The sequence below is a fragment of the Ictalurus furcatus genome, chromosome 16 (genome assembly GCF_023375685.1).
Source record: "Ictalurus furcatus strain D&B chromosome 16, Billie_1.0, whole genome shotgun sequence".
Taxonomy (NCBI): Eukaryota; Metazoa; Chordata; class Actinopteri; order Siluriformes; family Ictaluridae; genus Ictalurus; species Ictalurus furcatus.
The window spans coordinates 4658291-4674176 of record NC_071270.1 but is presented as its reverse complement, the minus strand read 5'-3'; the positions used below and the strand labels follow the sequence as shown (position 1 = coordinate 4674176).

At 38.4% G+C, this 15886-nt stretch overlaps 1 protein-coding gene across 1 annotated transcript; it reads left to right on the top strand.

Moving 5' to 3' along the window:
• Window positions 1–45: 45 nt before the first annotated feature.
• Window positions 46–10389, top strand: vamp2 (vesicle-associated membrane protein 2). The gene is made up of 5 exons (XM_053645009.1): window positions 46–394; window positions 4940–5048; window positions 5620–5778; window positions 5958–6009; window positions 7073–10389. Coding segments are annotated over exons 1-5 (339 nt in total). The 5' UTR covers window positions 46–392; the 3' UTR covers window positions 7090–10389.
• The last annotated feature ends 5497 nt before the right edge of the window (window positions 10390–15886 follow it).

Genomic DNA, 15886 nt, shown 5'->3' with positions numbered 1-15886 from the left:
AAACAGATAGTGCGCTTAGTGCGCGCGGTCGTCATGGTGACCCTCTCCAACCTGCAGCTTCCCCGGATGACTAGTGACGTCAGCTAGCTGTCTCTGTTTTTTTTGTTCTCTTAATCCGAGAGCATCCATTTTTTATGTACGCAGGCAGCTCGGTGACGGAGCGCAGACACACGAAACCTGCTCATTTTTATTAAAATAAGAATAAAAAAAAAAACAGTGCGGGGGAAAAATAACCCTGCGTGCGTGCGTGTGCGCGTGTTTGCGAGAAGAAGCGCGCGCGTCCTTATAATAAATAACCTGAGAGAAGGAGAGAGAGGGGAACATACGTCGTCGTGTCGTTTACACCACCTTTCTGTCGGATTTGTGTGTGCACGCGCCAACAATAAAAAGAAATGTGAGTACTGGTTCATTTACCACATATGCTATTTGTTTTTGTGTGTGTGTTTTTTTATTACTATTATTATTAATTTCTTTATTTCGGGTTGGGATTAGTGAGCTCGTGCGCGGATGCTTATTTCTAGAAGGTGCTCTGGGTAGTGAAAGGCATCAAAGCGGGGAAAGCATTATAAATAGAAATTTAAAGGCCTTTTTTATTTTAAAAAAGGAAATTTCTTTCTTTTTTATTGATATGGCTGGATGTTTATGACTGTATTTTCATTAATTTAAAAAAAAAAAAAATCTCAGCTTCAGATGATGTTTACTCATGAATTCTAGTAAGACTATAATAATAATGATTTGAAATATATGTCCATCAGAATAGCTATCAGACCTTCCTGCCTGGTTATTTTGTAAATGATTTGCAGCGCATTTTATTATTTATTATTTAATATTTATTATTTATAGAGCTGTGAATGATGGTAGACATGGCCGAAACACGCCTATAGGCTCTGGATCAGACTGGCTTTGTTGGAAATTTGGTTGATTGTTATTTACTTTAAATATATATATATATTTTCGAATACTTGACGTTCAAGAACATGTTCTAAATGTTTGCATTTATATTATGTCTTTTAACTCGTGTATAAAAGTGGATGAGATATGGCCTAAATCCAGGGTTAAATCTGCTTTACTGTGATCATCTGTCAATCATAAAATAATAAAATATCAATGTTTTCATTCTTTCTTTCTTTCTTTCTTCTTTTTCTTTCTTTTTTTTAATGTAGACATGTTCCTCGGTGGTGGTGGGGGTTGGGAGGGTCATATTGTCATATTGCTCTTGTACCTATGAAGCAAAACTGTCCTGTCCTGTCCTATCCATCACACACCCTTTCCAGAAAATGTATATTTCTCAAAAAATATTGGTTTAGGTTTATTATCTCTATAGATGAATTCTTTATTTAGGAGCTCATAAAGCTCCTGCCGTACTGCTCCTACATGGAGGCTGTAACCAAATGGCTGGCACTAACACGTCTCCTGCGCAAGATGGCCGAGCCCGAGTCTCCTCCGAGCTGAGCGAGCTACAAACGCTGCAACGCCAGATTACATTCAAAATCCTAATCACATCCCTTATGTTTACAGCGTCGAGGAAAACACACACCTCATTTAATATCATCCACATGGCAAAGAGCAGTCTGAATTAATAATTTATTATTGTTATTATTATTTGCTGGTGAGATAGAGTAGTGCTTTATTTATTTAATTATTTATTCTTTTTAAAGAAAGGTGGATGTCATGGCTCAAAATGATGTTTGACTGGCAAATTTGTGGAAGAGCTGATAATGTGACAAAAAATTTTATATGCCAAGTTGTTAAATATGAGGTTTGGATTGACAATATATATCTCGTGACTATGAGTTGATATATCATGATATGTAAATGAGCCAATCCCTAAACATGAAATGCAATGCTATTCACAAACACTATAGAGTTTTCCATGTATTATATACAGATCAATAAAAAAAAAATTCCTGGAAATCATTCAGCCCTATTTTTAAAATAATATGTAAGCAAATGTATTCTATAAGCTTGGCTCGAGGTTTCGTGCATGATTAAGGCGTTTTGACCAATCAGCAAGGCTAATAGGTCTAAGGATCACGTGATATTTCTAATGAAACCTTTTGATGTAAAATATAAGAAATTATTAACGATAAAGCTCTCTGATGTGTGAACAAAGCTTTAGATTGACGGCAGATCCTCAAACACACTCCTTAACTCGTGTATTATGTGAGTTTTGGACGCGTGATAGTAATGTTTTTGAAGCTTCTCTCACATTTCGATATTTTGTCTCTCAATTCTACTGGATTAAAAAAAAAAATCACAAACTGCACTGGTTGTCATTGAGTCTTTGAAATCTGAACACATTATGTTCTGAAATGAAACTTTTCTAACACATTTTATAGTAGTTTTATGATATTATAGTCCTACCTGTTCTCATTTAACCATAAATGCACCTCGCTTTGCTAAATTCCTGTGCATGTGACATTTATTTATGCACAATCGCACTTGGTTAGCATAGATTTATAGTGTCCATGATAAAAGATATTGCCTGAAAAACATGTTCTTTTTAATTTATTTCATTCAAAAGTAGGCAAATTGAGACCCCAGGTGCTGTTCAATCCCCAAATGGGACAATTCCTATTACGTAAAAATCTCATAGGCTACATTTCACGTAGTCATCTGTTTTTCCTCATGTGATTATGTGAGTCATATGTGATCACGCAAAAATTGAATCATATGAAAATAATCACAGCCTTTGTGATACTGAAACACCTCAGAAGATCATCTAAATGAACATCAGAACACAGCTAGTTAACACAGAGGTTCAAGTTAACTACTACGTTCCAGACGTGGCTTGAAACCTTTTACTAAAATAGCCTAAATGACTCAAATGAATCGATTAGGACAGTTTTGGTCAAGAGTGCACAAGCTACTGAAGTCTTAAGCATGTGTAGATGTGCTGTTGGTGATTTTCGTCCTCTCTGAAGGGGACCGAAGGCTCTAAATATAGACAGCAGTGAAAGAGAAGGAGAGGCGGAAATGGAGGCAGGGGAAGATGTGAAAACACCACGTAGGCAGTGTCTGGATTTGAACACATCCATTTGTCCTCTCGTCCCGTCTGCTCTGTCTGTTTGAGCAAAAATAAAAAGAAATACGCCGTAATTGTGTTAACAGAGAACGAGACAAAAGTGTGATGGGATTCAGCGTTCAGAGGTCACCTTTATCCCCTGATTTGTCTCCGTCTGCTGGTCAGATCAGAGAATCGCAGAGCTTTCATTTTTTTCCCCCCACGTGCGCACACATTTTCAGTCACGGCTCAAAATTTCATCAGGACAAATCACAGTGTAGTTTTAAAATATCAGTGTAAACAGATGATAATATTGTGTGTGTTATGATCATGATGTATCATCTAACAGATTATTGATGCAGGGCTATACAGTAGGCAACAATCACAGCGATTATGAAAAAGACAAAATTTGAACATTTGTCCATTTCACAATATATGAAAGAGAGAGAGAGAGAGATTATCGCTTAGTCAATGCAGTAGTTCAGTTTGCCAGCTTTCAGGCTTTTCTTGTCTGGTGAATAGAATTGAGAAGGATGTGTAATTTTGCCTTTCGTATGCTCCCTTCTGAAAAACACAGATTTTATCACAGAAGCTCAAATGCCTCCCAAAAATGACGCCCACCTTAGCAAGGTCCTCGAATACATGGTCTGTAGCCTAACGAGGAGAGCAAAATCAGTGCTGTCTGTGTGGGAGTGGCATTACTCTTTCTCTCTCTCTTTCTCTCTCTCTCTTGTGTGCGCGCTCTCTCTCTCCTGTCAATCACAGCGACACTAGCCAGCTGTTGGCATCGTTGAGCTCATGTATGCGGAAGAGGGCAGATAGCGCTTTCCTCTGAGTATGTTACTCCTCCCTGTGACGCAGCATGAGCAGCAGTTTGAAAAGATGTTCACGTGTCTCAGAGGAGGCACGTGTTATCACGTGCCTCCTCTGAGGCACGTGATAACACGTTCTCTGGCACGTGCTCTGAGGCACGTGCCAGAGGAGGCACGTGGTATCATACTCCATTACCAACCTCCCCGGTTGGTAATGGAGTATGATTGGGGAGAGCGGAGGTGGGTGTGACCCAGTTGACTAAAATTTGAGCACATTTCAAGCATAAGGTATACTGTAAGAGGGTGAATTTCTGATGATGATTGAATAATTGATCCAGTTTTACAGAAATGCCTTGATGCCTAATATTTATTTGTATTGGTTTATTGATTTAGAGCTTTGATTTTCCAGTATTTTTCTTCTTACAAGACTGATAGGGTTTTCTTATTACTAATTCTGATTACTTTCTTATTACTTATTACACGTCACATCTCTCAGCTCATTCTTTGCACCTGATTGTGTAACTAATGATCTGTAGACTGCTCTCTTTCATTTTTAATAATTTAAATATTAAATACTTGTTATTACTGGATTACGACTGCTTTACGACTGTCTCGTACTTTTAGTTCAAGTAGTGTGTTAAAGTAAGTAGTGAGTTTTTTTCTCTCTCTCTTGCTGTATAATTTACAATTGGATGATTGTTTGTCTTTAGTTGCTTTTATCGAAGCCTTTTCATAAACGAAAAAAAAAAATGTGAACAAACGACTGAAATCGAAAAAATCAGCCAGGGATGTTGCAGAACTAATGAACGTTGGTCCAGCAGTTATTTTGGTGTCTCTGTGCCTTTTGGTTATATTTTTTAAATTGTATTTTCATGTCTGTCCAGATTCTGTTTGAGATTTCCATGTACATAGATGAAAAGATTTGCTGAACGGAGATCTTTTGTTCCTTTTGATCATCAGCTCAGTTTCATTTTCAGTTTTCAGATTTCACTAAGGTTACCTCAAGACCTTGTTTTTTTTAAATTTATTTTCACCCCTGTATGTCGAGCTCTTCATTTGTCAGATGTCCTTTTTCGCAGCCCTTTCTTTGGTTAAGGTGTACTGTTTTTATTTTGAACCCCAGGTCTGCTCCAGGCCCTGCCGGCGCCCCCGCCCCTGAGGGAGGGACTCAGCCTCCTCCCAACCTGACCAGCAACCGCCGCCTACAGCAGACGCAGGCTCAGGTGGACGAGGTGAGTGAGACATACCGTACACACACTTTTCATTGCACTCTGGAGGCTGAACATTTCACAGTAGGATTGTAATGACTGTACAGCTTAATAGCGCTGTTTTTGGCGTATCAGGGTACAGACGCCATGCCCGAGCACAATCAGGGAAAAATAAAAACCAGTACCTGACCAACTGACCGCTTGTATCAGTTATTTACCGAGAGCTACTTAGATATGCAGATGCACCTCCAGGCACGGTGATCCCCCCAGTGTTAGCTTGATAGTTTAGTGCCAGATAATGAATTTTCTCTGACATTAGTAACTAATCTGTTTTTGCTTCTGTACGTTAAAGTATCTTAAAGTGTAAATAAGAACAACAACAATAACAACTAAATGAAGAATAATAAAGCAGGAATGCATACTGTATGATTATGAGATAAAACTAGGTGGTAAATGATATAAATACAAACGATAATAACAGTAGTAGTAGTTCTTTTATTAAGGGTAAAGATATGTGAGGTGCATTAAGGCATCCTTTCGGCTTTTTATTCGATGAGTGCATACATTTCACCCCCCCAAAAAAATTCTGCCTCAGGTGGTGGACATCATGCGTGTGAACGTGGATAAAGTCCTGGAGAGGGACCAGAAGCTCTCAGAGCTGGATGACCGAGCCGACGCGCTGCAGGCCGGAGCATCTCAGTTCGAGACCAGTGCCGCCAAACTCAAGAATAAATACTGGTGGAAGAACGCCAAGGTACAAAAACAATAATCACCTGATCACAGAGAGATCACTCTGATAATCCTATCCTATGGATATCCTGTGGACTATCCTATGATAGTCGTCCTATACAGAGAAGAAACACCTGGAATTCATTTTTAGGAAACAGATGTCATTATAATGCCTTCTTCTTCTGTCTGTCTGTCTGTCTGTAGATGATGATAATCCTGGGGGTGATATGTGTGATCGTGCTCATCGTCATCATCGGTAAGAGAAGAGTTCTTTCTTTCTTTCCCTCTCCCTTTTTTCTTTCTTTCTTTCTTTCTTTCTTTTCTTTCCTTCTTTCTCTTTCTTTCCGTCTTTCATTTAATTCTCTCTTTCTTTTGCTCTTTCTTTCTTTCATTTTCTCTCCATTTCCTTCTTTCTCTTTCTTTCCTTCTTTCATTTAATTCTCTCTTTCTTTTGCTCTTTCTTTCTTTCATTTTCTCTCCATTTCCTTCTTTCTCTTTCTTTCCTTCTTTCATTTAATTCTCTCTTTCTTTTGCTCTTTCTTTCTTTCTTTCATTTTCTCTCCATTTCCTTCTTTCTCTTTCCTTCTTTCATTTTCTCTCCATTTCCTTCTTTCTCTTTCCTTCTTTCATTTAATTCTCTCTTTCTTTTGCTCTTTCTTTCTTTCATTTTCTCTCCATTTCCTTCTTTCTCTTTCTTTCTTTCTTCTTTCATTCTTTCATTCTCTCTTGCTTTCTTTCTCTTTCTTTCTTTCTTTCTTGTTTTCTTCTTTCATTCTCTCTCTCTCTTTCTCTTTCTTTCATTCTCTCTCCTTTTCCTTTCTCTTTCTTTCTTCTTTCCTTCTCTCTCTCTTTCTTTCTCTCTCTCTTTCTTTCTTTCATTCTCTCTCCCTTTCCTTCTTTCTCTTTCTTTCTTCTTTCCTTCTTTCATTCTCTCTCTCTTCTTTCATTCTCTCTTTCTTTCTTTCTTTCTTTCTTTATTTCTTCTTTCTTTCTTTCATTCTCTCTTACATTCTTTCTTTCTTTCTCAATTTCTCTCTCTCTTTCTTTCGCATATCCTTTTTATTTGGTTAAAAATGGTTTCGACCAATAATTGTACTTTTTTTTTTTTACTTATATTTTTTTAAATGGATTTTTCCTTCTTTCACTTGCTGTATAATTTACAGCCTAACCATATTACACTTGAATTTTTGTAAAAAGTCTCATTCTCTAGTCATTGTTTTTTTTATTTCTATTGTCTTACTTACTTATAGTCTGAAAACAACTGAAAACAAGTCCACGTCTAAAAGCACAACACTGAAATTTGCCCTTTATTTTTTCAGTGTACTTCAGCACCTAAAGGGCGAGTTTCCTACCCCACCCTGCGCCCGATTTACAACTATTCAATCACTACCCAACAAACGAGTGTAAATCTCTGCCCTCGATGACCCCCTGTACGGACCCCGGTTTCTGTGTCCCCACGTCCGGCCTCTGAGCGTGCGCCTGTGTGTGTGCGCGTGTGTGTGTCCTCTGTAAATACCTCCCGCTTTTCTGAGATCTCTGAAAGCAGACGGTAATCCCAGTAAATCTCTCAGTGTGTGTACGACTCGTCCTTATTTGTAGAGTTTTATTTGTAGAGTTCGTATGTGGGTGTGCGTTTGTATTATTTTAAAAAAAAAATTGTTTTCTTTTTTGTATGACTTCTTTGGCTTGAAAAAACTGCCTATGAATCTCTGTGTATATAACGCACGATGTGTGTCACTTATTCTATGCTTGTAGTTTACTTCTTTAACCGAGATACTCTTCCAAAACCCGATGTCTCTCTCTCTCTCTATCTCTCTCTCTCTCTCTCTCTTTCTCTCTCTCTCTCTCACTGTCAGTGCATCTGTATTTCTTTCTTTTCAACAATAGACTTTTGTAAACTGCCACAGAAATGATTTGGACCAATGGTGATAGATTTATATTTTTATTAAGTCTGTAGTGTCTTATCTCTTAAACATTCCTTTATTGCAGGGTAGAACGATGCTGTCTATACAACTGAAATGCATACAGGAATATTTTACAAACAGTCTGTAATTGGGGAAAACAGCGGACGCATGTGGCCGATAAGATTAAAGGGGAATCAGCATGCACAAGAACCTCGTTTTTGATGGCGCTTTTAAACCGAAAATAATAATAATAATAATTTGAAAGTACAGCCGAGCTGCCAGCAAAATTGAAAGCACACTGCTCGCATTATTTCTAAATGGCATGCTTTTTTGTTGTTGTTTCTTTCTTGAAATTTTATTATTTAGATTTTATGTTTATATGTAGAAATAGAGTATATTTGTCATTTTTTTGCATGTGGAAAAGGGACCAGATCATCACCTGGAGATTGTGTGTGTGTGTGTGTGTGTGTGTGTGTGTTTGTTGATTTTAGCTGTCTAGTTTATACACTGCCAAGCACCTGGGGGTTTTTTGTGTTTTTTCCGTCCCTTTATGTCCACACTGCTCGCACCGGTTTGCTTTTATGCATACAGTGATATAACATAATGCCACCTACATGCATACACAAAAACACACACACACACACACACAAACACAAATACAGGACTCCAGTCACGTAGGACCGATCTGTCAGCATGAAATGAGCCAGTGATGATGTGTGGAGCCACACGTGATTATTTTTACCACACACACACACGCTCACCCTCCATTCTGTTCATATCTCCCCTCCCCCACGGCCATATGTACAGTCCGTCATTGGATTAAACCAGAAGGACTAACTAGGCAAAGGCTAGTGTAGCTTAAAGAAATAAGACTGTGTGTGTGTGTGTGTGTGTGTGTGTGTGTGGGAGCTGAGGAGGTGCCGTCTTTGACATTCTTAATCATGTTATTTCTTTAGATATATAAGGAAGAGTGGCATAAAAAACCTTGTTCCAATAATTTTGCCTGTTATTTGCATAGTCATGGAACATCCAGACCTCCAGAAACTATGCTATTCAATTATGCTAGCTAGCTAACCTCTAGCTTCCACGTTAGCTAATTTCCTTGCTGCCTAATGGCACTCAGACTGCGTAAAAATCGGGAATGGTGGAGAAAATAATTCTTATGTTTTCATTCTTCCCATCAGCCATCATACTAGTCATACTCTAAAAAAATTTAAAGGTCAGTGCTTGCTAACTAACTAACTAGCTTGATGTGAAATGTGTAGCTATTCATAGCTTTACTTCATTTTAGTGAAACACAACAGCACTCAGGTGGCATAAAATCCAAAAACAGCAAGTTAAATCATTCTTGTTCTTGTTCTTGCTGTATTTTCAACCAGCAGTCGATCAAAGTTTTGGAAGAAACCACACTGAAACTATGCTAACTAGCTTGTTAGCTACTATCAAACCTATAGCTTGTGGAGGTCTGCTGTCTTTTCCACTTTATGTTTTTTTAATCAACATTACTAATTCCATCTTGTATGGATGATTGTATGGAGAATTTTATTTTTTAAAAACAAACGCTCACTCGTTAAACCCAGAACAGAAACCAACCAAAGACCTCGTCGTCTTGCTAACGCTGCCAAACTGCCATCAAAAACAGGTTCAGGGACAAAGCATTTTCCTTTCACGCCTCACGCCCCTCACTCGGACTCATCTCGGGCTACGAGCCTCAATCAGCTGATCTCGGACTTTATTTTACTCGTTCAAGGTTAGCAGTGGACCTAATTCAAGAATAATACGCGATGATGATGATGGTGATGGTGACGAAGGTGTCCGCTATTCTTAGCCACTCAACATCGATAGCACAACTCCGTTATTTCTCCTTTCTCCCCCTGTGATGCTGATTTATTTGTAGCTGTTAAGAAAAAAAAAAAAGAAAGAAATGACTATATTGTGTTCAGTGTTGTGCTGTGGGGTGAATCTGGTGGACGTGGGGGCCCATTTCTTCAGGTACATGCCAAATTGACATATTTAAATTAGGCTGATTTGTTTAGCATCGGGGTAGGACTCGTACACCACGGACAAATCACGAAAAGGATTTGAAGCGGAATTAATTAAAAAAACAAAAAAACAGATGTCTGTGAGATTGAAATGATTTCTGTTCCCTTTGTGAATGTGTGTGTATGAAGCTGTACCCCTGTCTATTTATTTTAGGTTTAACAGTGAGTGAGAGAGAGTGTGTGTGTGTGGGTGGGTGTAGGGGGAACAGGCACGGGTAACTTCACCGCTCCCAGTCTGGTTAAGTTTGTGCATCTTCTTGTGCGTCATCGAGGGAAATTGTAAAAAAAAATAAAATAAAATAAATAATAATAATAAATTGGCTGCACAATTTCATCAGATTTTACGTTTTAGCGTCCCACACCTGACGTACATTTGTTTCGAACTCGATTTGACCTTATTTTAGATTTTAGTAAAGGCCACTTCAGGGAGCAGTGGGTCAGCTTTGCTTTGCTTTTGCTTTGGGGAAAGAGGAATGATTTGTATTTATTTTTCATTAGCGGAAATGGGCGGGGTGTAATCAGTGGTCGACGTCATAATGGGAACTGGGGGAAAAAAGACTCGTTTTTTTTCAGGGTATCTTTGAGGAACAGGAAGTTGGAGGCTGCATATTCGTGTGGCTTAAAACGGAAACGCATCTGAGAGGCAATATGTGAAAGTTTTTCAGGCATCCAGGTCACAATGGATGTCTCGTAGTAGCAACTAAAAGCGACCGGACTTGTATCTTAAAGGCATTTCGCTACTCACCCAGGGCATGTTGTGAAATTTACACAATTTTATTGACGTCACACGTTACCAGAAAGTAACCAATCACAGTTGGTTCTTGTCTGCCAGGATGTTTAGAAATTTCAATCCAAACCATACACCAGTTAACCCGCTCAGATTATCTAGTCTCCTGGATTCGCTACTACGAGACATAGAGCCAAGAGCCTGGTTTCTGACACTATTTGTAATTTAATGTCTTTATTTATTTCATTCGGAAATGTAGATTTGCGTCGCCCCTGTTCGTCTGGCCTTTTCGGAGGGACCTGGCCGGATAAACACGGGCAACACAGCCTACAAAAGCCAGATTTTATTTATTTATTTATTTACTTACCTACTCTATCCACATATTTGTCTTCACCTTTAATGTTTTTTGGATATTAAAAACAGGACGAAGTTATAACGTTACCATTCGATAACCAGACATCCACGGAAACAGTTGTAGAGTAAATCTGTCAGTGTCTAATTATATCGATGAACATCTTGGGATTATATATATAAATATATAAATATATAAATATACATATATACTGGGGAAAATAATGACATTATGATGACCTGTGTTTATTGTTCCGAGTTAGAAATTACAATGTATGTGTGTGTGTGTGTGTGTGTGTTTGGAAACAATGACAATGTTCAACATAAATTAAATATATGATTAAAAAAACAAAAAGGAGTGTGTCTGTGGTGTTCATTTGATTTTTTTTTTTTTTGCTTTGTTGCATTTAAAAGTTTGAAAGATTGTGTTTTGCAATCCAGAAATTTCGTACACGTGTACGAGCTAACCTACAGTAAACATTTTCTCAACAATAATAAAGAATAGTTTATTGGGCTTGGTGTTTTGGACATACATATCTAACACGACTGAGTTGTTAGATAAGCGTGGCTTCTTCGGTTGTCCATTAGGAACGGGTTCGTTGGATAATTAACGGTTCTACTTGGAACCCTTTCTTATCAGGAAATACTCGACAGTGAACCTGTAAACGTTCCCCCAACGGTACACCATTATTTTGCCAATCGCTATTATAGATATGAATGAAAATCCATTAATATCCATTCCATCATTCTACACGTACACACAGAGATGAAATATCAAGTGTCCGGTGTCACAGTGTAATATTTGATAAAATGCAGGTCCAGGGTATACAGAGAATTCTACACATTGTGTGGGAAGTGCAGTGCGATACAATAAATATGCAGGACAGTGTGGATAACAGAGTAAACACTCTGGACAACAGGAACAGGAACAAATATTAACCAGCCTGCGTCAATAGTAAATGCTGATCAGAACAATTCCCATAAAACATTAATCATTATTAATCATCAAGGCCTATTTTTTTTAAAGAGAGTTATTTAACCACATTTTACATCATATATACTGTTAATGGGATACAGATTCAAATCTAACCAAGCTTGCTTAGATTGAATGATTTAGGGCATTCTTTAAATTGATTTAAAGTTAAAACCATCAGGAGAAAGTTCGGATTATGAAGTCTGCTGGGGGAAAAAATCATGCTGTATAATTTGAAACATTAAAGCATTAAAGCATGGGGTTTTATTTTGTTTTTGTTGTTGATTTTTCCAATAGAGCTAGAGAGCTAGAGGCCCCTCTAGTGGAGTAGTGCTGTAATTGCGCCTTACACCCTTAATAAAAGCACTACATAGTGTACAGGTTCCAGTCCCTGGTCTTGGAGAACCCCTGTCCTGCACATTTCAGTGTTTTCTGCTCCAACACACCTAGTACAGTTCAGACTGTGTTTTTTTTTTTTTGTTAGTCTTATTAACTTATTAACAAGAGAGAGAATAAAGAGCGGTATAGCTGCTACAACGTGAGTGAGAACAGGAACTACCTTGCCTCATGGACGTTCTACAACATTGAACTTAATTACAAATGCATAAAAAGTGTGATGCTTCATTCTTTTATTTAAAACAAAGACTGAAGTACTTGGCAAACCGCTGTAGAATAAAACACTGCTCCTATCGACATATAATCCACTTCAGGGTGGTAACAGTGACTCACACCACCCTGTCGTTGATTATTGTCCTATTACAGCACCACACAGAGTGTTTCAGTACTTACTTATCGTCACATAATCATATTACATGTTAATTTCCCAGTATTGCCTACATTTCTGTCGTGTGTGACTGTAGACTGTTACTACCTTCCAAAGTGCATGGAGTCGATCTGCCTGTTGCTATGGTAATGTAGCAGAAGATGTATTAGGCTGTATTACAGAGCATTTCTCTTCTGTGTTTTCTGTATTGCACATCTATAGAACTCTGTGGAAACGTTCGCCATGTCACTGTTTGACGTTTCCGTATTTGCGTGTGGGATATTCAAACGCTTCTCGACTCATTGTAGGTTTGTGGTGAGTTCCACTTTAAACACTGGAGACTAAATAAATCAAGACAGACGAGACAAATCAGCAGCCCGGATTAAATGTCCAGATGGTACAATGAGGGAGGGAAAAAAAATCACTTCTTAACCTCTCTGAGCTGAGCAAAAACCTAAAACCTTTTAAAACCATTCATACTTTTTACCCCCTTTGACCTCATTCAAATATCTAATACCAATCAGTTGTTTTCTCGCTTATTTAAAAATAAAAAAATAAAAAAAGACATCCAACAAATCCACATCAAATGAAACTGCTGATTAGTCTCATTTAAATAAATAGTTCTATAAATAGTTCTCATTTGCTGGATTCAGGACCTGTCTCCTTTGCTTCCCAAATAAAAAGTTGATGAATGTTGAGATATAAGTTAGATTTAAGTTTTGTAAATTTGCTAGCAAGTTTTTTATTTTTGTTGCTAACACCATTGTATTAATTCCAGCAATCCATAAGATAAATAAATATCGATGTCATGTCAAACTGTTAATTGTTGATCAGTTTCTTGACGTTTACTCCAGTAGCTTTTGAATCTAATTGAATAAGATTCTGAAATTTTTACTGAAAAACTGTTTCTCTGTACGTTTTCCACCCAAAGGTGTGTGACTGTGTGTTCAAATCTGTGTGCTCAAAAATGGGCCTTGCTGGTTCCATTAGGCGGTGGGTCATTATCTCCCCAGGTGTGTAAAACATCAGTATTCATGACCACTGACACGTCCTTGCATACAGCCTTTCTAAAACAAAAAGTGTCACACAAAAGTTAAGTGAACAGGATGGTTTTCACAACATGTGGTACTCTGGTCTACAGCCAGTATCGTAAAATACAGAAAACAAACAGGATCCACTTTCCACTGCGTCCTTCTCCGTGAACTTCTATCAAACAAAACTGAACCGAAACGCCGTATAACTGTCACACAGACATGAGAAATAAGGCTATAGAAACCTTCAAATGTCTACTTTTAAATGACTCGATTCAAATCCAAAACAAATATTCTCGGCTTATGTGATGTGCATGAAAGAAACGCTAGGTACGGGTTTTCCTACTGGTCATGGACTATCTCATGACGTCTCTTTTGGACAGTAACGTTTTGGGCTCTGGCTACCATGTGTACATGGGCAATTTCTACACAAGTCCAAAGCTCCTAACATACTTGTTTGCTATGAAGTTTGGTGCTTGTGGGACTTACAGAGACTGTAGGAAGGACTGCCTACGGAATACAGCTAATTCACTGACCAAGAAGTCCTCCAGGGGATTCATCAGGTGGATTCAGGATGGACTACCATCCATGCTGCCTATACAGGAGACACTGTGCAGAGGAGGTGAAAGCACAAGATACACAGAGGACAAAGACTTTTCCATGTACTGGAAAAGTCAACACATGGGGGGGGCGTTGACCTGTCTGGTCAGCTGCTGCAGTTCTACACTGCACAGCACAAAACCATGAAGGTTTGGGATATACATTAAAGCTGTATATTATTATATTATAGCTGTGTTCGAGGCAAGGTTACGTGCTCTGACAGAACAAACAAAAGGTGGGAAATTACGTCATTACAACTCTGCAGCATTAGACACAGCACTGGTTTTGACCCTGTTACTCCATTGAAATGTGCTTCACTCCTCCATCCACCCCCAAGCAGCATTCCCACATCATCACATTCCTGTGTGTTTCCTGCTGAACCTTATCTCTGATTCTCAAGTCAGCCCGAATCCTGAATAAGCAGAAAGAGTCCTGAAAGAGAGATTTTTTTGTACTCCATGTATGAAAGATGATATAAATACAACCATTTCACATCTAAAAGAAGTTTTAATGAAAAGATTTCCTGTTTCCATTGCAGCACTACTGACTGAACATTTGCCATCCTCCTCCTGACTCATCACCTCCTCTCAGCCGCTTCTTAACGTCTTTTGAGTGGCTTAAAATCTGTGAACGTGTGTGTTCCCTGCTGCAGGCCTCCAAACAAACCAAATAGCGTAGGGGGCGAATTCTTGCAACATTGCGTGTTATTTTCCCTCAGCACTTGGATTGGATAGATAAGTTACAACCAGAGCTGTGTAAACTTCGGACTGTTGCAACCGAGTTGATCGCCTTACTCTAAAATACAGACATTTTATTCAGCTTCCATACTTTCTCCACTAACAGTAAAGATCAGGAATTTTATGGCTGAAAGAGAGTACAAGCTTAAAAAAACCTTAAGGCAGTTCCTCAATACAACCTGCAATCTAAAACTGGGCAGCCAAAAACATAAAAAAAAATTATGCAAATAAGCTGCTGGAGCACACGGCTGGGAACATTTCATAGAACCTCAAACGTTTAGTGTGCTTGCCTAAATCGTGATGCCACAGATGTAAATTTTAAATCTGGCAACCGAAACACAAACATGCCAGATAACCCAAATATGTATCATGGAAAAAAGACTAGTAATATTAATAACATATTTTTCATTCTAATTGTGCAGTGTGTTTCTTCATTTCCCTACACAGTGTGAGAAGAGCAAAATTTTATATTTGGCAACCAAAACACAGACTAAGTAAGAAGAACATAACAATCCCTATGTAAAGTCAGGGTCATTTACTAAAAGCTCAAAAGTCCTAGGAAAATTTCTCAACTTATGACTCCTACACAGAACTGAGAGAGAGGCCCTGAAAACAACAATCTGGCAACCTAAAGACACAGAACAAGCTGCATGGAGGAAAAGGACAGTAAAGATGTCTACTTTACTAGTTTAATGTGTCTCATAAAAGATCAAAAGATCAAAAGTTAGGGAACGTTTCTACCTAAACATTGGGAATCGTCATCATGGAAAACACGAGTCTGTCTCTCAAGAATTAGGGAGGTTAATGATGTCTTGTCATTTGAATCATTCTTGGTGAGCTCCTGTTCTTGACTTCATGCTACACAGTATGAGCAGAGCAAAAAATAAATACATCTGGCAACCAAACATGCTGAATAGGTCACATGGAATCCAAAGACAGCAAATGTGTCCTTCTAAAGCCAGGGATTTTCCTACTGTACGTGGCATAGCAATTCGAAATCTGGCA

Coding starts and splice junctions, on each gene's coding strand:
- vamp2 (XM_053645009.1), top strand. Junction 5,049..5,619: donor CGCAGGCTCAGGTGGACGAG/GTGAGTGAGACA, acceptor ATTCTGCCTCAG/GTGGTGGACATCATGCGTGT. Junction 5,779..5,957: donor ACTGGTGGAAGAACGCCAAG/GTACAAAAACAA, acceptor GTCTGTCTGTAG/ATGATGATAATCCTGGGGGT.